This window comes from Rattus rattus, chromosome 1, assembly GCF_011064425.1.
Source record: "Rattus rattus isolate New Zealand chromosome 1, Rrattus_CSIRO_v1, whole genome shotgun sequence".
Lineage (NCBI taxonomy): Eukaryota > Metazoa > Chordata > Mammalia > Rodentia > Muridae > Rattus > Rattus rattus.
Genome location: NC_046154.1, coordinates 216,530,549 through 216,557,398, shown reverse-complemented (window position 1 = coordinate 216,557,398; position 26,850 = coordinate 216,530,549). Strand labels below are relative to the sequence as shown.

The following is a 26,850-nucleotide window of genomic DNA, read 5'->3' as shown; positions in this document are numbered from 1 at the left end:
GATTTAGAGCTACAGAAAGAAAAATCACCCAAAATAGTAGGTGAGAAGAAATGCAGGTCCCCAAAAGGACTGCCCAGAAGCATCTTGGGCAGCAAAGACTAGGGAACCGCCCAGAAGGAGCCAGGGCAACAAAGATAAAATATAAAATTAGAGGGTGTTAAGCCAGGATTACAGGAGGGAAATGTGTACTAGCTGCAGAGAGGATTAGAACTACCCAACCTTTGTGTGTGTGTGTGTGTGTGTGTGTGTGTGTGTGTGTGTGTGTGTGTGTGTGTCTTTCATTTGAGAATCCAAATAGCTCCTGGGTGGGTGCAAGGAGCCAAAGCAGTGTAGCTAAACTCACTGGTACAAGTTCTCTCCTTCAGTGAGTCCTGGGACAGAGCTAAGATTGTCAGGGTTGGTGGCCAGTGCCTTAACTTACTAAGCCACATTGCTGGCCCTTACTCAGTTCTTTTATGAAATACCCAATGATATTTTAAATTACTGATCTTTACTGCTGTAAAGTTTATTCAGCCACTATTTCCAACTTCAACAAATATTTTCAATGCATCTACTTATGCCATTATCATTTTTAAAGAGTTGTAGGTGTGAAGGTCTAGGAATTTTATTCTAAAGGCTATTATCAAAACACCAGAGCTGTCCAGCTGACACTGTTTTTAGACGAGGTATGCACACTATATCTGACCCACAAAGGAAGAAATCCCAAGAAAAGGATTGTATGATGGCATTCATATAGCCTAGTCTGTCAAGAAGACATACACTGAGAATAACAAGCTCAAGTCAGGACTCAAGACTCTTACAGATTCAGATAAATCAAATATGGGTCATGATGAATGATAACCTAGCACACAGCCCTAATTAAGTACACACAAACACTAAACCAACTCTAGATACTAAAATTATCTGACAACTTACATGTGATTTTTTTTTAATTCTAAAAATAAGCAAACAGGAAGATGACTAAGCATATTGGAAATTAACCAAATAGAGTTTATACAATAAAAGTAACCTTGAAACACACAGTTGTGTCAAAAAAAAAGCAGATACTCATGAATATCTTAGTAAAACTAGGAAGCACGCCTACGACTACCCACAATACATTACTAGGAGGAAAGTCTGAGAACAGCAAGAGCTTGGCACAGGAACTAGACTAATGAAATATCATTAATTCCAATTAAGTCTCTGTTAAAAAAGAAAATTCTTGAAAAGAATTGTGTCCAGTCCCTATCTGTACCCTGGAGTTAACCCTGTGGCACAGCAAATTGGATCCAAATCCTAACCAGAGAGAGCTGTTCTCCCGGGAGTGCTGCCACTCCTAAGTTCACAGGTTAGATAAACACTTTTGCTCCAATAATGGCTAAAGAAGAACCTGCCAGGAAACCATAGGGCTCAGGAACCACAGAGCGATTGGGGACAGATATTTGCGGTCTCCATCTGCACCCCTGAGCTGACCCAGTGGCACAGCTCTCTGAACACAAATCCCACCCAGAGAGAGCTTGTGTCTCAGGAGTGCTTACACACCTAAGATGACAGGCTCACAGGAGGGACAGGCTCCAGTCAGAGATAACAAGACCAAAAAAACACCAGAGATAACAAAATGGCAAAAGAAAAGCACAAGAACCAAAGCAACAGAAACCAAGGCTACTTGGCATCCTTAGAACCCAGTTCTCCCACCACAGCAAGTCCTGGATATTCCAACATACCGGAAAGCAAGATTCTGATCTTAAATCACATCTCACAATGTTGATAAAGAACGTCAAGGATATAAATAACACCCTTAAAGGGATACAGGAGAACACAGGTACACAGGTTGAAGCCCTTAAAGAAGAAACCAAAAAAAATCTCTTAAAGAATTACAGAAAACCATTAACAAATAAGTGAAGGAAGGGAACAAAACCATCCAGGATCTAAAAATGGAAGTAGAAACAATAAAGACATCACAAAGGGAGCCAACCCTAGGGAGAAAACCTAGGAAAGAGACTAGGAGTCACAGACGCAAGCATCACCAAGAGAAGACAAGAGATAGATGAGAGAATCTCAGGGGCAGATACCACAGAAAACACTGACACGACTCCCCAACCCCATGGGAGAGCGAGCTCACCGCCCAGACAGGTGGGCACTCCTGAGACTGCAGAGTGGGAGAGACCACCAACACTGCCCACCCCTGCCCACATCCCTGGCCCAAGAGGAAACTGTATACGGCCTCTGGGAACCGGAAGATAGGGGCACTCAAGTGGCAGGTCCCCTGCGGTCCAGACACCGCCCGATCTGAAGGGACCCAATCAAAAGCTCCCTGCACCCAAATCCCTTGGGAGGGAGAGCTAAACCTTCAGAGGGGCAGACACGCCTGGGAAGCCAGAAGAGACTACACTCTGCCCACATTTCTGACTCCAGAGGAAAACACCTAGCGCCATCTGGGACACCAGTGCACGGGGCCCTGGGAATAGGTGGCGCAGGCCCTTCTGGTTGCCGCCCTCACAGAGAGCACAAAAGCAGCCCCCCACGAGCAACTTGAGCCACGGGACCACAGGTAAGACCAACCTTTCTGCTGAAGTGATCTGCCTGGTGAACTCAGGACACAGGCCCACAGAAACAGCTGAAGACCAGTAGACAGGAAAGACTACACACCCAAAAGCAGAACACTCTATTCCCATAACTGACTGAAAGAAAACAGGAAAACAGGTCTACGGCACTCCTGACACACAGGCCTACAGGACGGTCTAGCCACAGTCAGAAATAGCAGAACAAGGTAACACCAGAGACAACCTGATGGGGAGAGGCAAGCACAGGAACCCAAGCAACAGAAAACAAGACTACATGGCATCATCAGAGCCCAATTCTCCCACCAAAGCAAACACTGAATATCCAAACACACCAGAAAAGCAAGATCTAGCTTTAAAATCACATTTGATTATGATGCTGGAGGACTTCAAGAAAGACATGAGAAACGCAGGAAAACATAAATAAACAAGTAGAAGCCTATAGAGAGGAATCACAAAAATCCCTGAAAGAATTCCAGGAAAACACAATCAAACAGGTGAAGGAATTAAAAATGGAAATAGAAGCAATCAAGAAAGCACAAAGGGAGACAACCCTGGATATAGAAAACCAAAGGAAGAGACAAGGAGCCATAGATACAAGCATCACCAACAGAATACAAGAGATAGAAGAGAGAATCTCAGGAGCAGAAGATTCCATAGAAATCATCGACACAATGGTCAAAGATAATGTAAAAAGGAAAAAGCTACTGGCCTAAAACATACAGGAAATCCAGGACTCAATGAGAAGATCAAACCTAAGGATAATAGGTATAGAAGAGAGTGAAGACTCCCAACTCAAAGGACCAGTAAATATCTTCAACAAAATCACAGAAGAAAACTTCCCTAACCTAAAGAAAGAGATGCCCATAAGCATACAAAAAGCCTACAGAACTCCAAATAGATTGGACCAGAAAAGAAATTCTTCCTGTCACATAATAATCAAAACACCAAATGCACAAGACAAAGAAAGAATATTAAAAGCAGTAAGGGGAAAAGGTCAAGTAACATATAAAGGCAGACCTATTAGAATTACACCAGACTTCTCACTAGCGACTATGAAAGCCAGAAGATCCTGGACAGATGTCATACAGATCCTAAGAGAACACACATGCCAGCCCAGGTTACTATACCTAGCAAAACTATAAATTAATATAGATGGAGAAACAAAGATATTACAAGACAAAACCAAATTTATACAATATCTTTCCATAACTATAGCTCTATATATGATAATAGATGGAAAACTCCAACACAAGGAGAGAAACTACACCCTAGAAAAAGCTAGAAAGTAATTTTCTTTCAACAAACCCAAAAGAAGATAGCCACAAAAACATAATTTCACCTCTAGTAACAAAAATAATAGCAAGAAACAATCACTTTTCCTTACTATCTCTTAACATTAATGGATTCAATTCTCTAATTAAAAGACACAGACCAACAGACAGGATATGTAAACGGGACCCCGAATTTTGCTGCATACAGGAAACGAATCTAAGTGACAAAGACAGTCACTATCTCAGAGTAACAGGCTAGAAAAAGAATGCTCCAAGCAAATAAATAGTCCCAAGAAACAAGCTGGAGTAACCATTCTAATACAGGATAAAATTGATTTTCAACCAAATGTTATCAAAAAGGATAAGGAAGGACACTTCATACACATCAAAAGAAAAATCTTCCAAGATGAACTCTCAACTCTGAACATCTATGCTCCAAATGCAAGGATACCCACATAAAAGTAACTTTACTAAAGCTCAAAGCACACAATGCACCTCACACAACAATAGTGAGAGACTTCAACACCCTACTCTCGGCAATGGACAGATCATGGAAACAGAAACTAAACAAAGACACAGTAAAAATGACTGAAGTTATGAACCAAAAGGATTTAACATTTATCTGTAGAATATTTCATCCCAGAAGAAAAGAATATACCGTTTTTCAGCACCTCACAGTACATTCTCCAAAACTGACAATATAACTGGTCACAAAACAGGCCTCAACAGATACAAGGAGACTGAAATAATTCCATTCATCCTATAATATCACCATGTACTAAGACTGATCTTCAATAATAACAAAAAAACAACAGAAAGCCCACATACTAATAGAAGCTGAACAATGCTCTACTCAATAACTTCGTCAAGGAATAAATAGACAAAAATTAAATAATTTTAAGAATTTTATGAAAATGAAGGTACAACATACCCAAACTTATGAGGCACAATGAAAGCAGTGATAAGAGGAAAACTCATAGCTCTGATTGTCTCCAAAAACAAAGTGGAGAGAGCATACACTAACAGCTTGACAGCACACCTGAACACTCTAGAACAAAAAGAAGCAAATATACCCAAGAGGAGTAGATGGCAGGAAATAATCAACCTCAGGGCTGAAATCAACCAAGTAGAAAACAAAAAGAACTATACAAAGAATCAACAAAACCAGGAGCTGGTTCCTTGAGAAAATCAACAAGATAGATAAACCCTTAGCTAGACTAATCAGAGGGCACAGAGATCTCATCCAAATTAAAAAAAATTAGAAATGAAAAGAGAGACATAACAACAGAAACTGAGGAAATTAAAAAAAAAAATTAGGTCCTACTATAAAAGCCTATATTCAACAAAACTGGAAAATCTGGGCGGAAGAGACAATTTTCTCAACAGGTACTGAAGCTATCAGGACCAGATAATTCATCTAAACAGTCCCACAAGCCCTAAAGAAATAGCAGCAATAATTAAGTCTTCCAAGCAAAAGAAGCTCAGGACCAGATGTGTTTAGTGCAGAGTTTTATCAGACCTTCAAAGAAGACCTAATACCAATACTCTTCAAACTATTACACAAAATAGAAACAGAAATAACACTACCGAATTCACTCTTTGAAGCCACAATTATGCTTATACCTAAGTTATACAAAGATCCTACAAAGAGAACTTCAGACCCATTTCCCTTATGAATACTGATGTAAAAATACTCAATAAAATTCTCACAAATTAAATCCAATAACACATCAAAACGATCATTTGCCATGATCAAATAGGCTTCATCCCAGAGATGCAGGGATGGTTCAATATACTGAAATCCATCAATGTAATCCACTATATAAACAAATTCTAAGAAAAAAAAAGTATGACAATTTCTTAGATGCTGAGAAAGCATTTGACAAAATTCAAAACCCCTTCATGATAAAAGTCTTGAAACCATCAGGAATTCAAGGCCTATACCTAAATTAAGTAAAAGCAATATACAGCAAACCAGTAGCCAACATCAAACTAAATGGAGAGAAACTTGAAGCAATCCCACTAATATCAGGGACTAGACAAGGCTGCCCACTTTCTCCCTACCTATTCAATACAGTACTTGAGCTCCTAGACAGAACAATCAGACAGCAAAAGGAGGTAAAAGGAATACAAATTGGGAAGCAAAAAGTCAAAATTTAACTATTTGAAGATGATATGATAGTATACTTAAGTGACCCCAAAAATCTTACCAGAGAACTCCTAAACTTGATAAACAACTTCTGCAAAGTGGCGAGATATAAAATTAACTCAAACAAATCAGTAGTCTTCCTCTACTCAAAGGATAAATAGGATGAGAAAGAAATGAGGGAAACAACACCCTTCACAATAGTCACAAATTATATAAAATACCTTAGTGTAACTCTAACCAAGCAAGTGAAAGATCTGTATAACATGAACTTCAAGCCTCTGAAGAAAAAAATCAAAGAAGATCTAAGAAGATGAAGAGATCTCCCATGTTCCTGGATTAGCAGTATTAATATAGTAAAAATGGCAATTTTGCCAAATGCAATCTATAGATCAAATGTAATCCCCATCAAAATTCCAACTCAATTCTTCATAGAGTTAGAAAAAGCAATTTTTAAATTCATTTGGAGTAACAAAAAACCCAGGATAGCCAAAAGTATTCTCAACAATAAAAGGACTTCAGGGGGAATCACCATCCCTGACCTCAAGCAGTATTACAGAGCAATAGTGATAAAAAATGTATGGCATTGGTACAGAGACAGGCAGGTAGATCAATGCAATTGAAGACCCAGAAATGAACTGACATACCCATGGTCATTTGATGTTTGACAAAGTTGCTTAAATCATCCAGTGGAAAAGGGATAGCATTTTCAACAAATGATGCTGGTTCACTGGAGGTCAGCATGTAGAAGAATGCAATTCGATCCATTCTTATCACCCTATACAAAGCTCTAGTCCAAGTGGATCAAGGACCTCCATATCAAAGCAGAGACACTCAAACTAATAGAAGAAAAAGTGAGGAAGAGTCTCAAACTCATGGGCACCCGGGAAATTTTCCAGAACAGAACAACCAATGGCTTCTGCTCTAAGATCAAGAATTGAAAAATGGGACCTCACAAAACTGCAAAGCTTTTATAAGGCAAAAGACATTGTCAATAAAACAAAATGGCAACCAAAAGAGGGAAAAATCTTTACCAATCCTTTATCAGATAGAGGCTAACATCCAATATATACAAAGAACTCAAGAAGTTAGACTCCAGAGAACCCAATATCCCTATTAAAATGGGGTACAGAGTTAAACAAAGAATTCTCAACTGAGGAATATCAAATGGCTGAGAAGTACCTAAAAATTCAACAACCTTAGTCTTCAGAGAAATGCAAATCAAAGCAACCCTGAGATTCCACTGCACTTCTAGTCAAAGGGCTAAGATTAAAAACTCAGGTGACAGCAGATGCTGGCAAGGATGCAGAGAAAGAGGAACTCTCCTCCATTGTTGGTGGAATTGCAAGCTGGTATAAGCACTGTGGAAATCATTCAGGCTGTTCCTCAGAAAATTGGAAATAGAACTACCTGAGGACCTAGCTATACCACTCCTGGGCATACACTCAAAGATGCTCCAGCATATAACAAGGACATAAGCTCCACTCATTTATAATAGCCTGAAGCTGGAAAGAACCCAGATGTCCTTCAACAGAGGAATGAATACAGAAAATGTGGTACATCTACACAATGGAGTACTACTCAGTTATTAAAAACAACAACTTCATGAAATTCTTAGGCAAATGGATGGAATTAGAAAATATCATCCTGAGTGAGGTAACCCAATCACAAAAGCACACACGGTATGCACTCACTAATACGTGAATATTAGCCCAAAAGCTCAGAATACCCAAGATACAATTCACAGACCCCATGAAGCTCAAAAAGAAGGATGACCAAAGTGCAGATGTTTCAGTCCTTTTTAAAAGGGGGAACAAAATACTCAAGGGAGGAAATATGGAGACAAAATGTGGGGCAGAGACTGAAGGAAAGGCCATCCAGAGACTGCCCCACTTGGAGATCCAACCCATATGCAGACACCAAACCCAGGCACTATTGTGGATACCAAGAAATGCTTGCTGACAGGAGTCTGATATAGTTGTTGTCTGAGAGGCTCTGCCAGAGACTAACAAATATAGAGGTGGATGCTCACAGCCAACCATTGCACTGAGTACAGGATATCCAATGGAGGAGTTAGAGAAAGGACTGGTAGACCTGAAGAGGTTTGCAACCCAGAGGAAGAAAACAGTATCAAGCTACCCAAACCTCGAGAGATTCCTGGGACTGAACCACCAACCAAAGAGTACACATGGAAGACCATATGTAGCAGAGGATGGTCTTGTTGGACATCAATGAGAGGAGAGGCCCTTGGTCCTGGGAAGACTCAATGCCCAGTGTAGAGGAATGCCAGGGCAGGGAGGTGGGAGTGGGTGGGTTGGTTGGGGAGCACCCTCATAGAAACAAGGGAGGTAGAGGAAATCAGTCTGGAGGTTCCTCAGAAAATTGGACATTAAACTGCCTGAGGATCCAGCTATCCCTCTCTTGGGCATATACCCAAAAGATGCCCCAACATATAAAAAAGACACGTGCTCCACTATGTTCATCGCAGCCTTATTTATAATAGCCAGAAGCTGGAAAGAACCCAGATGCCCTTCAACAGAGGAATGGATACAGAAAATGTGGTATATCTACACAATGGAATATTACTCAGCTATCAAAAACAACGAGTTTATGAAATTTGTAGGCAAATGGTTGGAACTGGAAAATATCATCCTGAGTGAGCTAACCCAATCACAGAAAGACATACATGGTATGCACTCATTGATAAGTGGCTATTAGCCCAAATGCCTGAATTACCCTAGATGCCTAGAACAAATGAAACTCAAGACGGATGATCAAAATGTGAATGCTTCACTCCTTCTTTAAAAGGGGAACAAGAATACCCTTGGCAGGGAAGAGAGAGGCAAAGATTAAAACAGAGACTGAAGGAACATCCATTCAGAGCCTGCCCCACATGTGGCCCATATATATACAGCCACCCAATTAGACAAGATGGATGAAGCAAAGAAGTGCAGAAGTGTAGATCGCTCCTGAGAGACACAGCCAGAATACAGCAAATACAGAGGCGAATGCCAGCAGCAAACCTCTGACCTGAGAATAGGACCCCCGTTGAAGGAATCAGAGAAAGAACTGGAAGAGCTTGAAGGGGCTCGAGACCCTATATGTACAACAATGCCAAGCCACCAGAGCTTCCAGGGACTAAGCCACTACCTAAAGAGTATACATGGACTGACCCTGGACTCTGACCTCATAGGTAGCAATGAATATCCTAGTAAGAGCACCAGTGGAAGGGGAAGCCCTGGGTCCTGCTAAGAATGAACCCCAGTGAACTAGACTGTCGGGGAGGGCAGCAATGGGGGAGGGTGGGAAGGAACACCCAAAAAAAAAAAAAAAAAAAAAAAAAGAATAAAAAAAAAAAAAATACCTGTTAAAGTATTAAAAAAAAAGAAAAAAAAAAAGAAAAAAAAAAAAAAAGAAACAAGGGAGGTAGAATAGGATAGGGGTTTTCCGGATCAGAAACTGGGAAAGAGGATAACTTTTGTAATGCAAATAAAGAAAATATCCAAAAAAAGTATGCAGAAGTAAAATTTAAAAAAAAGAAAGAAAAAAAGAAAAGGTAATGCTGAAAAGGTAATTTTCCAGAATTGATTAAAAATAGATCTGTAGATTTAAGCATTCTGTTCCCTAAACAAAAAACACAGACATTATATCTACTAAAGACTTCATAATAGTTAAAAGAGAAGGTTTTGTTTTTCTGTTGTTTCATTATTAAGTAACAAGTGGGAGAATCTACAAATCTTAAATTGGAGGCAAAGTTTCCAAGGGCAGATGCAAATCCTCTGAGAGTGCCAGCCTCTTCACTCAGGTCCTGAGGAGCATGATGTAGGCAAACACAAACCCAACATAAATAGTCAGCAAACCAAAGAGCACGACACGGCGGGAAATGAATGGCCAATCTAAAATTGTTTATCGAAGCAAAACTCAATAAAGATTATGAGGGAACAAAAAGGGAACCAAAATCACCAAGCTCTCCCTGAGGCACTGGGTTAATGGAGAGTCCCAAACTCCCAGGTACCCAAGTTATACATTCCCATATACTGTGGACCCTTCGGGACGAAGGACAGTCATGCATTCTTCAGTTCCCAACACTGGAGTGGGGCCTCTGGACAGTAGCTGGTTGTTACACTCTACGCTTTCAGAACACCAGGGAGTAGTGCTCCATGCTCAGCACTCTCACCGTTCAGTACTCTTCTGCTTCAGACACACCAGCTAGAGTGTTAGCCATCCAGTCTCCACAGAGGAAAGTCATAGTGCAAAGGTCAACTAGAAGGAAAATGATCCCCAGAAGGTAATCTGAGGTATGTGCAATTAAAAAAAACAAACAAACAAATGAAAAAAACCTAAAATCTTGAATCGATAAGTATTTAAGCATTGTCTCAATAAAATAGTAAATGTCTGATTTGTGAGAAAAGAAGGAATATAGACTTCAGCAGCCCATAACTCGGAAGAGGGGATGCTTAGTTACAGAGGTATCAGGGAATTCTTTTTATTGCATAGAAAAAGAAATAAAGATATTAGCAAGAGTTTTAAAGAACAAATTTCTTGGAATTCTACGAAAAGCCCAACAACAGCAACAACAGAATCTTAATACCAAACAGCACACGCCGTCCTCGCAGGCTGGGAGGGAGAAGAAGCGGACAGGGATGCAGCCCACTGTCCTTTAGAGAAGTAGATCAGGTGAGTGATGAATTACAACACATGATGCTGTATTCTGAAAAGAAGAGAGAGAGAGAGAGAGAGAGAGAGAGAGAGAGAGAGAGAGAGAGAGAGAGAAGAGGAGTCCTCCTACCTTAAAGATATGCATGCACTTAATGTTAGGACAAGCAATTAGGAAAGTTAGGTGAACACAACTCAAAGGCTAACGGGTGAAAATTATACAAACTCATGTTTAATTAAAACCAGAGAAGGTGGAACAGAGTGGGACATCAATTCCCAAAAGACATAAACCACTAAAAGTCACACAAGAAGAAACAGACATGATTAGACCTATCCCTTAATTAAATAGAATCAAGGATTAACTTCCAAAACAGGAAGCATCGGCCCATATGGATTTACTGATAAGTAAATGCCAAACACAGAAGGAAGAAACGAAACTAATTCTCCACAATCTCTTGTAGAAAATAGAAGCAGAGGAAATACTTACTAACTCATTCTGTGAGGCCAGCATTACCCTAATAAAAAAACAAATAAAGACATTACAAGAAAAGAAAATTACAGAAGACTATCGCTTATGAAAATACACACACACATTTAACAAAATATTAGCCAGTTCCCTCAAATAATGCATAAAAATAAATGTACATAATGATCAAGTCAAATTTATTATAGGTATACAAGGCAGGTTATACTTGGAAAGCCATTGATATAATCCAGAAGGTAAAGTAAACATTGTGATCACAATTATCATAGATAGAAAACCCGATATTCATTTGTGATCAAAACAGTCAGCCATCTAGAAGTTCCGAGGATGCCAAAGTGATAAGGACCACATAGAAAGAATAATCCTATAGCTGTTATCACGAACAGATGGGAGCATCAAGATTCTTTTGTATGAAGACCCGGAGCAAGGAAAAGAGATCCCCCCTCATTACTCCTATCCAACAGCTTACAGGAAGTCCTGGACACACAATGAAGACATGAAATAGAAGACAGGAAGATAAGGAAGGAGAAAATTAAAACCGTCTTTGCTTTAAAAAATCTATGGTTTTGAATAATGAAAATCTGAATTATCAACTTAAATACTGCTGGATTAATAAATGGCTTCAGAATTTCCAGCACACCAGGCTCATATAAAAAAATCAACTACTTGCCATTAACATTATTTTAGTACTTTAGGCACAGACCTAACAAAATGCACAGAAGACCTAAAAAAGAAAAGTGTAAAATCCTGATGAAGGAAAACAAAGGTCTAAGTAATGGAAGTGGCCTATGTTCATGGGCAGGGAGAGTCATTCAATGTTACCAAGGTATCCACTCATTTCATTTACTGTGTCAACACAATTCCAATTCTAATTCCAGCAAGACACTCTTCAGCTTCTTTAACATACTCAAAAGTTGATCTGAAAGGCTTACCCAGATGGAGGCCCAGCAGAGCTGAGAGACCAAGGCAATCACCTGGAGCACCAACACTTCTCTTAAAGCCACAGTAAGCAAGAGAATGAGGCTGGCAACCAGCAGACAGATCTGTGCAATAGAATAGAAACACACCCACACAAATACAGCAACTGAGGGAGAAGGACAAGAATGGAGATCTGGCTGGCAGGAGGAGAAAAAAGTTCTTGTCTTTTACAGGAAAATTCAAAATAGCTTACAGGCTCAAATGGAAAATACAAAAATAAAATTCTTTAAATATATGAAACTCAAGGTAACCAAGAGCTATTTTCAAATGGAATACCAAAAGAATAATCATGAATGAGAAAATCAAGAAGCCCCATATGACTGAAGATTAAAACTTCTATGCAGTCAAGCTACAGATGATATTCTTTCTTCAATATATCTAATTGAAAAGCAGCCGTTATGGAAAATAAATGAGGAAATTCTCATAGACAGTAGGATATCAATGTGCTTATTAGTATACACAAACCCCAAACAACTGGCAGGAATTGTACTTACTGCTGATCAATTCAAAATGGTACAGCCATTCTGGAATTGTCTCCTAAAAGTAAGCATACTCTTACCATATAAACTACCATTTGGGCTACCTGGTAGCCTACATTGGGTATCTACATAATTTGAAAATATGTTTACACAGAATCTGAATGACAATTCCTTTTTTGATAAATGCTCAGAACACAAAGCACACCAAGAAACTAAACATGTCAAGTGCTATATCCATTCAACAGAGTACTACAGAGTAGTCTTACTCTAGGAATCCCATCTGTAGTATTTCCAATATGTGACTCTGAAAACACAAACTTAAGAAACCATTTCTTGAGGTTCAGCATGACTGTATTCAGGCCTGCCTTGTCTCTAAAATGGTGGACAAGAAAGTGGACCTGTGAGAAGGACCACAGTGGTAGAGATTTAGAAATAAAGTGTTCCCTGGTATGGACAACAACTACACATCAGAGATACAAATTAGGGACACAAGAGGCCACAGAGGATATTCAACTTTGTCTTTGTGAAACGAGAAATCTAAGGAGCAAAGAAGTTAAGTGATTTGCTTCAAGCCACATAGTGAATTTGTAACAGCCAGTTTTTTTGTTTGATTTTGCTTTATTATTAGTAGTAGTACATTATTGTTGTTGTTGTTGTTATTATCATTATTTGATAATAGTCAGCTCCTTTTCAACAGCACACAAACCGTTTGGCTCAATAATTCACAAATTAATTCAGCCCTCAGGGTTGAATAAATTAACTCTTAGTCTCTTTAGATATCTTGATGCCCCTCCTTTGCCTTTCTTACTTTTCTTCTTTTAAGTATTTTCCTTCCTGTTGTTTAGTAATTGTACAAAACAAACTACTAGGGGCAAAATAAATCAAATAGCTACAAAACACCAACGGACTACCATGAAAGATCAGCAGATCCTTAAGTTATGTTTTGATGATGTAAATAGGGAGGCAAAGGGCTAGATGGGCATTCCCAGATTCCTCAGTGCGCGGAGTGGTTAAACTGCAACCAGAACCTCATATACAGAAGTAATGCCGGGGCAAACCGCACCGTGATTCTCTAGAGCATTTTTCTCAGTGACTTTTGTGAGAAGGAGGGGGGCAGTGGGCAGAGAGAAAGCAAGAGATCCCAATTAACATGTATTTTACTAAGCGGAACGCTTATAAGTATGAAAGCATTGGGGAGTTTAATGTTACTTTTTAAATGAATTTTTAATGAAAAAAAGATTAGTGGGTGCGAGCAGCTTAGAGAGGGAATGAAGAATTGGCAAATATCTATCGCCCCAGCAGGATTTTAGTGCAATTAAAGTATACCGTGGTCCTATAATTACTCATGTGTCAATACCCATGAAATTTACAATGAAAGAACTATGCTTCCATTTTAATCTCTATGTAAACTTAAACCACTGCTCTGAGATACGCTAGGGCAATGGTGGCACACAGTCTGCGGGAGTAGCCAACCAGTACTGACTGGACTTAAGAGCCTCTCCATCAGATGGAACCCATATCTGACATTGCTTGGGGTTCTTGGCCTGGGGACACAGGGTAAAAGCAAATTGGTTTAAATAACAACAACAACAACAATGATGATGATAATGATAATAATACCCAACAATAAATGACTCCTAATGACATCCTGCTATCCCCGTAGATCAGTCCCTCCTTGCTCAGCCATCAGATGGAAATAAACACAGAGACTCTCAGCCAGAGACTATGCAATGAGAGAGACTTTAGATAACTCAGCCCTAAATGGGGTGTCTCCATTAAATACCCCCATACCCAAGGCTCAGGGACCGCCATAGAAGAGAAACATTGTCCTTTGCCTAAATAGTATAGCTTCTAACTTAGTGCTTTTATGGGATCTCTGACTGTGCAAATGAGTGAGTCTCTGTTTCTTGCGTCTTCTCTTGGGCTCTTTTCTGTGTTAGTTTTTGCTTTATCTTATTCTATTATATTTTTATTATACTATATGTTATACCTTGCCCATAAAAGTAAATAAAAGTAAACTCTATTCTCTAAAATGAAAAATGAGTGAAACAATAAGCAAAATATTCAGGGTGGTGCTTATCAATTTAGGGAGGACAGTATTACAGAAAAACTCACATAAATAAATGTAATGTAAAAGTGATGTTATAGTATTAATGTTGCAAAGCAGAATCAGATCTTCATTTTATTCTTATAATTTATACTCCTAAGGCAACTTTTCAACTAAGGCCAATACAGACAGTATGTGAGTCCCTTCCACTAAGCTGTGAGTGTCCACAGTACAGAGGGTACGTTACTGGCAGGATGTCATGTGTAAAAAGGCCGTTACCGCACTGCCTATCACTACTACAGGGTGGCAGTGTGAAGGGCAGGAAGAAGAATGGCTTTGGGATCAGAGCTCTAATTTTCACTCAGCTTCTTACAACTCTGTGAACTTAAGCGACCTCATTGAAATGATGTTCATACTTTAAGCTTTTCACAAGGAATAAACTTTACTTGTAAGCTATATATAAAATAGGTAAAGGTTAAATGTTTAAACAAGCAAAGTACCACCACCACCCACTTTCCCCTCTTTCTATCCTAAAGACTGTGAGTGCAGAGACTTAACAGACATGGGCGAGAACAAGGACACACAGAGTGAAGGCCTCACTCTGAATTTAGCCACTGTAGCAAGGTATCCCCGATTCATGTACAAGAGAAAGCTGACAGTGTAATGGGATTGTAAAACTTAAAAAGGATAACTTGGGCTGTGTGTCTAGAGTACCAGTTAACACACAGAGCCCTGCAGTCATTTCCCCCATTGTTCTTCCAGCAAACTCTGGCTGCACACTTCAATGCTGCTTCCCGGAAGTCCCAGTGTGAGCTGACTCTTGGACATGTCAGTAATGCACCAGTAGCTTTCCCTGCAGCTGCACACTCAAAACACCGAAAAGGGGAAAACCTGCCTTTTCTACATGAAGACAACCTAAAAAAATCAAACTGGTGAAAAAACTCAACTACTAATAATGGTAATAAACTAATGTTGGCATATAATGACTTTACTGCTGCTGCTGAATTAGACTAAGCCTAAGTTTTTATCAAATGCTTTCAAGCAAATTACACCTCTCTGACAGACACCAAGGCGTAAGAACTGGCACACGTGCCTACTAAAGATGTGAAAATCTCTGAGAAATGACTGCAGATTCAAGTTGAAGATGTCAGCTTGAATTTCCAAAACAGCCTTAAAGCTAAAAACATGAAAGTAAAAACAATCAAATAAGCAAACAAACAAAACAAAACACCCCGGAAAGCTAAGAATAACCGAGTAACAGTTATGGAAGCCAAGTTGCAAAGGGTTAATTTTATTCTATACATTTGACCTGAGGCATCTTCCAAGTATTATTATTGATGGTTTTTAAAAGTGCTTATTTATTGTGTGTGTGTATGTGTGAGAGCGCGCATGTGGATATGTGTGCATGTGTGCCATGGTGCATGTGTAGAGGTCAGCGGACTCCTTTCAGTAGGTAGTCCTCTCCTTCTACTATATGGGTCCTGGGGATTGAACTCAGGTCATCAGGTTTGGCAGCAAGTATCTTTACTTATTGAGTCCTGTTGCTACCCGTGTTTATATCCTGAAGTTAAATGATCTCACTCATAAAATGAAAATATCTCATATTAACACATGTGGTAACTATAAGATCAAATTTCATACCACATACACCAGCATTTAGAACAGTGTCAGTGCTAAGAGAAATATATGGCCACATTCTCACCAGCTCTGTAAGACAGCTAAAGTCTAACTATTGATCAGCTGTGTGAAAGACAGGAAGCATGCTAAAAAGCACGGCACACAGTGAGCAGACATCAGCTTTCCTCTGTTCTGAAAGACTGCTTATTCCCTCAGACGAAACGTGTCTTGCTTTCAGTTTCAACATAGAAGCGCCTTGGTAAGGACTGGAGGCCATCCATCTGTTACAGGCCCAGTTGTCTCCAGCCCTTCCCTGTCCTCCTCCCAGAAGGACCCATCTCAAGTAGGAAAACTGGGAACTAAGCTTGATACACATGAGGACACAAGGCACTAGCTAGAAAACTTTTATTAGACAAACTAGTGACGTGAAACCTGGCTGGCTTCAGGCTGAACCTGTGTCACCAAATATCACTTAGTCCAGAAAACTACATGCCTGCCTCATCTTACAGCAGCAATTTCAAAGTTATGAAAAAATGCTATATTGTATGCTTGTATATACCACATACATGGGTGAAGTTAATGACCAGTAAGAGACATATGTGCTTAGGGGAAAAAAAAAAATCACAGGAGAAACATCCCAGAAGAGCCTCTTAGTGGTGGCAGGACTCAGAGAGTAACCAGTATGCGTGCCGTGTGCAGCACTGCTGACCTATGAAGTTCAAGCATCTAAGATTTGCCTAAAGTTGCAATTAAAATATTTTAAAAATCAATATTTATTTAAGTTTAAATAAAGAATATGAACACCTTTATTGCTCTTGGTTAAAAACTAAAAAGGCCAAGTTAATTAGTTAATTTGATAAACTTGATCACAAATTTAAAAATTATTATTTTCAGGTGCATAAAACCCATCAGCGCTGATGTGACAGAAAATTAAAAATTTTCTGAAATTATAGTTAAATAACATTAACTAGGGGGACTTTGTTATCTCTGACATGCTCAACATTTAGGGAAGTACAGTGACTGTGAGACACTTTCTAAAGTGACTCCTGGTTTAGAGAGAGAGAGAGAATACCTTTATTTTTCTCATCCTTAATTAGCACAAAACAAATAGCATTCATAAGGAAAACAATCCTAAATTATCACAGGAAGAGCACCTGACAATACATTTACAAAACCGTGTGTACAATTACACTGAGAACCAACTAGGTTCCTTGAAATACAATCTGGCTTCTTCTGTGTAACTACATTTAAAGGTCTGTGTTAAGAGCTCTGACCAGAAAGTTCCTGAACAGCTTTAAAAAGCATCTTAGACTGTAGAGTAACACATTTCTCAGAGAGCCTGAAGGAATGTGTAACAGAATCCAGTTTGTGATCTATTCCATACAATTTAGTTTTCACTCTCTCCTCTTCTAAACAAGGAAAAAAATTCTGAATCCTTTCCTACAAGATTATATTTAAATGAGAACATTAAGGCAGTAACAAAGATATGCTATTTTTCTTTTGGAGTGAATAGAAAAACCACCATGTTATCACAAAGCAAAATTCTAGTGACATATATACTTACAAATATACTTAGAATTCTTAAATATATGCTAAACTTTTCTGTAATCACATAAGTTTTTACTCTATATTTTGTTTGTGCATTCAAATATGATACAGTTTTGCATAATGACACTACTACAAGACTGGAAGATACAGAAACTGCAGTAATTGATCAAGATTTACCAGAGTGTATTTATGATTAACTTGCTGATGTCTTCTCCCTTTTTTCCCATACCAGAGACGGGACATTTCCTTCCCAGGTCACATTAAGCTTCAGCAAATCACGGAAGAACTGTTTTCAAAAGCATTCTTCCTCTGTCAGAGATAAATTTGCAGCACCAGATCCCTGCTACAGTGACAAAACAGTTTGCTAGCGACAAAGATTTGATTGACATGACAGAGAGCTAATCACTAAGTAGTATCCATTGAACAGATAGTCCTGAGTGGAGACTGTAAAGCTGGGGAGGGAAGAATGTGTTTCCCATGCTCAAGTTAGGTTGCACTGCACCCAAATGTACAAAGAAAGAGCTCAAAAGTTTAAAGACGCAGAGCACATATTTCCACAGTACTAACAGAGACCCTGAAGTGTCACGGTTACAAGGCATGCACTGTGTACACGTTTCCAGAATTTCTCCCAGATCCCACATGACTGCAGAGAACACTTTCCTGTTTGCTCATATAGTCCCACAGTTCTGCTCTATTTCTTTTTTAAGACATTTATTCTTTATAGTTAATAATCCAAGAAAATTCAATCTTTTATGAGAATACTCATAGATAACAAAATCATTTTAAAATGTTTTCTAGTATATTATTTATTGAACAATACTCACATTTACCGTGTCTACATACGCTGTATTTCATTAATTAGCAGTATAAGGAATATTACCAGAAGCTTATTTTTAAAAAATTAAGTGCAAACTGTAATTTCCTTAACTTAGATATAAACTAAAATTATCTGGAGCTCAGTTTATCTATGCTATAATAGTAATGTCCAAATACTTCTTTCATTTTAAGGCAAACTGATTCTATTATTAACCTGCTACGTACAGAACACACAGCCATTTCTTTAGCACACACTACGATTCAAACACAAACAGCACAGTCCGCCCACAGAAATCAGCACTCTGTGCAATTAACATTCTCCTCCCCCTGTCCACCTGCTGCACCCCTCCCCGTTCCTCCCAACCACAACCACATTCCTCAAACATAAAGTACACTGTGATCAAAGGCCAGCCTCTCACCACAAGCTCCGCATACACAGCCATTAACGATGCTTAAAAAAAAAAAAGAAAAGAAAGAAACAATTGGGGGAACATTTTAAAAACCTGTCTTAAGCACAAAAAACAGGTGTTTCAAAATGAAGTGTGATATGAAAGATGACAAAGAAAAACAGGCGCAGTACAGCCTACTTACTAGCCACACTGAGAAGAACGGGCCAGGATAGCCTACTTACTAGCCACACTGAGAAGAACAGGCCAGGATAGCCTACTTACTAGCCACACTGAGAAATGGGATCTACCTGTGTTGACTTTACAAAGAGACACTCCCTTCACTTTCGGATACTTTCAACTGAATAAACATCTGATGACCAGGCTGAGAAGAGACTAGGGACACTTTTGCCTGTACTTAATATACTGGCCCGATTTTAATTTGGGATTAGGTGCTTCTTTAATAACAAAGATGAGACACTTGGGAAAACAAACAGATCATTTGTTACCCAGCAGATAGCCTGCTATCCAAGCAACTGCAGGCCTCTGGCACAGTGCTTATTGTAAGTTTCAGCAGTGTTAGACTGGTGTTCTTTGGAAACATGCAATGATTGGCCAAAGCACTGACTACTAATGGGAGCTCTGCAAACAGAACTGAATCCACACAACAGGATGTAATTGAGCTTAATGGTGTAGAAGACTGAGATTAAATATTTACATTGATATAATCAAACCGGATAACACTGGAAGTTATAAACACACTCATCATATAAGTAATTTGAAAAATTAAGCCATAAATAGACACTAAAATGTTAATATTCCTTTGGAGGTTTATTTCATAAGCAGGCAACATATTACACTTCTACTTAAATGGATGACCTGAGCTATGAGTGATTAAGAAATCACTCATGTGTGATATCTAATAATGAAAAAAAGATTCAGGTCTAAGAAACTAGTCATGAAATGGAGCCACCAGTTTATCAATGCTTTTGCAAGGGACAGAAGTAGAGAATATATCAGAGCCTTTTCTTTTAATAACAATCATTTCAAAAATAGGACTCTAGCTGGGAAGATGGCACCATTGTCAAAGGACCTTGCAGTCAATGATCTGATTCCTGAGACCTATGTAGTGGGAGGAGAAATTGAACACCTACAATTTTTCTATAACTTCACCAACAGAGTGCAAGATGCTTCTCAGGTCCTTTTTCATAAGTGATAATTCTGATATATCATTAGGGGGTACCACTGTTGAAATGTGGATAAACTTTCCCATCTTTTGTGGGAGAGGGAATCTCCTGGTGTGTAGAGCTCCTCTATAAATCTCTGACATTACCCTTCCGACCATCCTCAAATTTCTAACCCTGAAATCTCTGCCTTTTCTATATAGAGTTAAAGATTTAATTTCTGTGTTTTGTACATGAAGCTCTTTTGAGTATGCCTTTATATTTTTCCTATTCAAACTGCACATCTTAGAAATTTTGGGTACCACGATGTGTAATATTTTAATAAATCTTAGAATAAGAATGATGGTAACACAGGGTCTGGAAAGAATCTGTAACAGTAAACAAGGGGAGTTAAGGGAAATTGTCTTGGGAGAGGATTAAAGGAAAGATCAGTTTGTCCACATTACCATGGAATATCCAAAGTTTGGTTTTTGTTATTGATGTTCCCTGGAAGAAGGGATAAAGACAAACAGCTGAAACACAGTAACGAAGGGCGTTCTGACAGAACTGTCCTATGAGGGAGAGCATTGCTCTTTCCAGCCATAAAGTCTCTATCACTGATATTAAAAGACCAGAGTAGGAAAGACGCAGACTGAGAGGACCAGATGGCAGGGAACTGTACATTCTAGCTTCTAACTTCATATTCGGATTTCATAAAGCTTACACTTTATGAATTAGCACACCAATTGTCCAGTCTGAAATGTAACCTAACTGGCTGAGGAATCAGCTTTTAGTCTTAAAACTCCCATTGTTTTCTCTCATTACACATATCCAAGAGCTCTACAGCCACAGACAAGTGCAGTTTACCTGGAGGTGCTGTTTCCAGAAGGCAAGACAAACTGCATTGGTACAAACCAAACTTTTCTACCACTTTTTGTTTTGTTTTAGGTAATTTTTTCTGGGACACTTGAGGAGGTACAAAGATTTTTAATCTATAAATTATAATCTGCAATGTTTTCCTCAGAAACTGAAGCCAATCCTTTGAGTCAAAATAGTCAGCAATGGGGATAGGGAGATGTCACAGGTCAAAGTGTTTGTCAGGTAAAAAGAGATCCAAAATGTGGGAGCTTGGAGCCCAAAAGCCATGTAAGGGTGAGGTGGAAGTGGAGACTGCTCTTAATGCCAGCTTCAGATACTGAGATCCTCAGAGCAGCCTGCTGTGGAGAGCAGTACTCGTGAGCTCTGGGTTGCATTGAGAAGGGCTGTCTAAGGGATACAGGACAAGAGCCAACAAGAAGACTCCTAGCAACCTCGGTCTCTGCGCATACACATTCGCACACCAACTACAGGCCACACATCTGCAAACATCCATACACACATGCACACACGCACACATACGCACCCATACGAAAAGAAAAGGTAAAGTCAGTTTCATATTTCCAAACTTAACTGATTCAACCTTAATTGGAAAAAGTTCTCAATTCTCTTTCGTGATGGAAATTCTGCCATCCAGCACATTACTGCCTGATTTAGAAACATCATCATAATCTAGTTCCATCAAGTCTCCGTCATTTACATGCTTGCTGCCCCTTATTCTACCTTATTTCCCCTTGTAATCTACTTTCAATGGCTGCTATCTTAAAACTTGTACACGTCTTTGGAAATCTGAATAAATTTACCTTCTAGAACTAAGAAAGTAGCATGAGCCTGGAGTTACCATGTGATCACTATCCACAATGAGACCCAGCATGTGCCCAGCACCCATCACCATCCACGGTGAGACCAGCATGTGCCCAGCACCCAGCACCATCCACGGTGAGGACAGCATGTGCCCAGAACCTAGCACCATCCATGGTGAGGACAGCATGTGCCCAGCACTCATCACCATCCACGGTGAGACCAGCATGTGCCCAGCACTCATCACCATCCACAGTGAGACCAGCATGTGCCCAGCACCTAGCACCATCCACAGTGAGGCCAGCATGTGCCCAGCACCCAGCACCATCCACGGTGAGGCCAGCATGTGCCCAGCACCCAGCACCATCCACAGTGAGGCCAGCATGTGCCCAGCACCCATCACCATCCACAGTGAGGCCAGAATGTGCCCAGCACCCAGCACCATCCACAGTGAGGCCAGCATGTGCCCAGCACCCATCACCATCCACAGTGAGGCCAGCATGTGCCCAGCACCCAGCACCATCCACAGTGAGGCCAGCATGTGCCCAGCACCCATCACCATCCACCCAGCCCAGCACCATCACCATCCACAGTGAGGCCAGAATGTGCCCAGCACCCATCACCATCCACAGTGAGGCCAGCATGTGCCCAGCACCCATCACCATCCACAGTGAGGCCAGAATGTGCCCAGCACCTAGCACCATCCACAGTGAGGCCAGCATGTGCCCAGCACCCAGCACCATCCACGGTGAGGCCAGCATGTGCCCAGCACCCAGCACCATCCACAGTGAGGCCAGCATGTGCCCAGCACCCATCACCATCCACAGTGAGGCCAGAATGTGCCCAGCACCCATCACCATCCACAGTGAGGCCAGCATGTGCCCAGCACCCATCACCATCCATGGTGAGGACAGCATGTGCCCAGCACCCATCACCATCCACAGTGAGACCCAGCATGTGCCCAGCAACCATAAATTTCCTTCCTATCACTTTGCACTCCTCCACTTCCAGGAACCCAAGAACCCTGAAAACCTAAGCATGTCAGCTCCTTTCCCTCTTTCCCATCAGGCCTTCCCTTGGTATTCCACATGGCTTTGAGAGCCAGCCATATGGTTGCTAATATTATTAGAACATTCTTTTTATTGCTGTATTACTTAAAAGATTATAGACATCTGCAAATTTACCCCTCTATTCTCCTGATAGGGACTCAGGTCATGTCTAATTTAGAGCTAATATAAATGAAGTTGGAATTAAGATTAATAATTGTTATTTAAATATTCAAATAATTGTACAATATAGACTACTTCTTATCCTTCACTATATTGGTGATGATGTTGTATATAACAAACACAATGATGTCAGACATTCAAGATCAGGAACACAACTTAAACAGAAGACATATCACATATACTTTAATCATTGTACATGCTAAGTACATGCACAGTAAATTCATACATACGAATAACCACAAACTTTAACCAAATGGATAATAAAATTTGAGTCCATTTATTATCACATTTTAGCATCTGCTCTATATTTTCTAATAACATCAAGAGATTAAGACGAAAAATATCAAAATAAGAAAAATGTTGTTACGTCATATAAAATGGTTAATCTTAAAAAATTTTATCTATAGGGGGCTTTGAAAAGTGCTTATCAGTATTAACTTGGACACTGTTTACAAACTCATTAAATTTAAATACAGAAAAAAAATTATTATTCTTATAAAATTAGTACCAAGTTTGTGTAATATTTGTTAGGTGTGAAACTTAGAAATAACAGCTGATTGTGCTAAAGGCACGGTTTTTTTTTTTTATTCAAGAGAAAAAAAAACAGGTAAGTCAAGTAGGGAATTTTTATGACAATATGATAGCAATGTTACTTCTATCTTTGTCATGTTATCATCCTTTAAATATGCTAGAATATACAAAAATTACTTTATTATTAATGAGCCAGTATTTTAATGTAAAAACAGTGACAAAGAGCATTAAAGTTGCTACCTACTCAGACTCATTCAATAAACACATTTGGGCATAGACTACAAACTAGGTCTTGAAAAATCTGTTTTTGTGCAATAAATTCCCATGTCTATGGCTTACCATAGGTTACACACTCACACTAGGTAAAAGGAAGCAGACAGCTGACGGGCGCCTCGCCCTCCTTACCTCCCACTCCCTGGCTGCGGCTTCGCCGGCAGGGGCTTCGTTTGGTTCAGACTCTGCCATCTTCTTGACCACTATAAATCCGGGCTCTCTGGTGTACTCCCCAGTGTCTTCTGCGTAGATTTCTGGACTCCACTGAATGAAGAAGGCATACAAGTGGTCTGTCCTGTTAGGGCAGATGACTATTAGCAGGCCTCGTTTTATCTGCTATAAGCTCAAGTTAAAAAACTCTATTTGTGAAATGTCTTGACAGAAGCTGAAGATTTTCGAAACACACTGCACTACATAAAACAATAAAGTCCATTAAAGGAAGACATTATCTTTAAACCTGATTTGGCTATGATCTGTCGAGTTCTATAAAAAGCTGTGCCTTGGAAAGCTCTCACTGTAGTGACTGCAGTGCACACTTTCCTCCATAAAGATACCAGTAGTGGCAAGCAACCAACGGGCGGCATTCGGATTGAGATCAGCAATGCACAGAGAATTCTGGCTTCAGAACTCTAATCTTTTTCCATATCTGCTTCCCTTACTGCTATTTTGCTAACTGTAGTAAACCATGTTGATTAGTGTATTCTGTAATAAACATATTTAAAGGTCAGACATGCATTTACAGCGCCTACGTGTATATGGGCTTGAACTGAATCACATGAACAACTGAAGGACGGACGTCCCAGCTGGAAGATACCTGCTGACCAGTCGATGGTTCTACAAGTTCTGCAATCATCTGATGATCTACAAGGCTATGTGACTCCTGACACATTCAAAGGGGAGTAACTTTTCTCTTCTGGTAACTGATCGCTATCAATAATTCTGTTAAGTTTTCTGTCTATGGTAAGTTCAAAATTCCAGTAATATTAACATGAATAAAAACCAAGGTACATTTTATTTATATTTGCAGTGAAATTTCTAACATGGGTACTGTACTAAGATCACCAGTGGGATAGTATTAGTTTTAACCAAGGAGAACTACCAGGTTTTTTCCTGGTTACGTTCAGAACACTTAAGTTTGGAACTAAGAACAAAATTAAAAACAAATTTCCATATAAATATTAAGAAATAACCAAGAATAGTGAGAAAAACTAAGTGTTTATGTTAGATTTAACTAAATAGTAACATTTTAAATTATAACCATTTTAAACTGGCTCGAGTTCTTTCAAGTAGTGGATTATGCAAATCAAGCTATTTTAATGACTACAATCTCATTTGATACGAGACATGTACACTGTTCGGCATATCTCGTAGTGTAGAGGGAAGGAAAGGGAAGGAAAAGTTCACCACTAGATCCCTGAAAGCAGCACTATTCAAAGCAGACTATGCAGGATTTCCACCATACACCCTTCCTTAGGCGTGTCACTCCTGACCAGCCCCCTGGGGGCCGTGCAGCCAGGTGCAGCACACACAACCTGTCTCCTGCCTCCACTAGTGTTTTTTCCCCAATTAAAAAATGAGAGAACCTGAAGGGTTTTAGGAGGGCATTTTTAAGTATAAAACACTTTCGAGCTGCTCAAGACTGGCGACGATACTAGGAATAATTCTACATAAAAGGTCTTTTTGTATAGCCAGCTGCTTCTAATTCATTGAGGAACAGAGAACTGAGTTTCCAACCAATAGTTCACCAATAGTCACTAAAAATTATGACAGAGGACGGCTGAGTAACTTTTGGAAGATACACAGAAACACTGAAGAACTGCATGAGGTTATTATAACGAGGCATTTTTTGATATATAGAAAAACAAAGCTTCCCAGCAATTAAAGAAAAACAAAATGGGCACGGTGGAGCCAATCCTGCGATCTACCTCTCACTTTCACAGAAAGCGCTTCTTAGTGCCACACTGCTAGGATTCTAAAACTGAAGCATGTTAGCTGGTGAGTGTCCTACCCCGAAAGACCCTTTACTCTGGTCCTAGCAAGTGAAAAACATGTGACCAGTATATCCAGAAAAGTTTATAAGTATGCTTACAATTAATTTTGTAATGTGTTGAAAGATTATTTATAAAGGATAAAGACACCTTAAGAATTCTGTAAGAAAATGTACTAGAAAACACAAATTTGAAGATAAAATGTGAATAAGAACTGCATATCATTTTCCTTCACAAGGCTGTATCAGTTTGTATGCTCATGGATTTTCATGGTCTCCGACATAAGCCTTAACTACTAAAACCTCACTCATGTTCCAGTGTTTTGGCATTAAACTGTAAGTAGGAAAATTTAAAGATATAGATGAAAAGTGTCAGGTAGCAATTGATTTCATATAGACCTAAGATTAGCCTGTGTTTACTTATTTACAGATAGCCCTGCTATATGTAGCACAGGTTGGCCGTGAACTCACTGTGTATGTCAAACTTCCTGACCTTGAGGTGCTCCTTCTCAAGCCTTTCTAGTGTTGGAATTAAAGGTGCATGCCATCATGCCTGCCTAATATTAGCTATTAATGAGGAAATGTAGGCTTTAAAGTTTGTGGTGTTATGATAGATAAAAAAAAAAATCTTGTAAGGAAAATAGAGAGTTAGAAGCTTCTATTTTACCTTTCTTGTGGCACTGCAAACCAATATTCGTGTTTTTTATCCCTCTGTGCGTACTGCTGCATCGTAGCACTGGCCTGAGACACAAATGTCTTCCTCATTGGTTTTCCGACTCGGAGACATAAGAACTTATGTAATCGATGCCTTCTCTTTTCCTTTAACAAGGAGGAGCCTAGAAAGCGATGAGTAAACAGGATCCATTCAGTTCTCTTAGAGTATACTCAAGTAGCTTAGATGAATCAGTTCTACATTTTAGCTTCCAATTGTAAAATAATGCATTTTACTGGCACTTGGAAATATTGATTTAACTACCTTGTCCTTTTGTAAAAAAAAAAAAAAAAAAAAAAAAAACCAC

The 26,850-nt window shown here is 39.4% G+C and overlaps 1 protein-coding gene across 7 annotated transcripts in view; it reads right to left on the bottom strand.

Moving 5' to 3' along the window:
- The window catches only part of Oxr1 (oxidation resistance 1), a 356,383-nt gene that overhangs the window by 19,460 nt on the left and 310,073 nt on the right, over nt 1-26,850 (bottom strand). For 5 of the 7 annotated variants that reach the window (XM_032914831.1, XM_032914849.1, XM_032914839.1 and 2 more), the window contains 2 exons: nt 26,499-26,667; nt 23,977-24,139 (listed from right to left, as the gene is read on the bottom strand). In XM_032914831.1, the coding sequence (XP_032770722.1) occupies nt 23,977-24,139; nt 26,499-26,667 (332 nt within the window). Of the gene's footprint in view, nt 1-17,946; nt 18,806-23,976; nt 24,140-26,498; nt 26,668-26,850 lie in introns of those variants that run through there. The other 2 variants (XM_032914873.1, XM_032914883.1) reach the window with 1 other exon arrangement.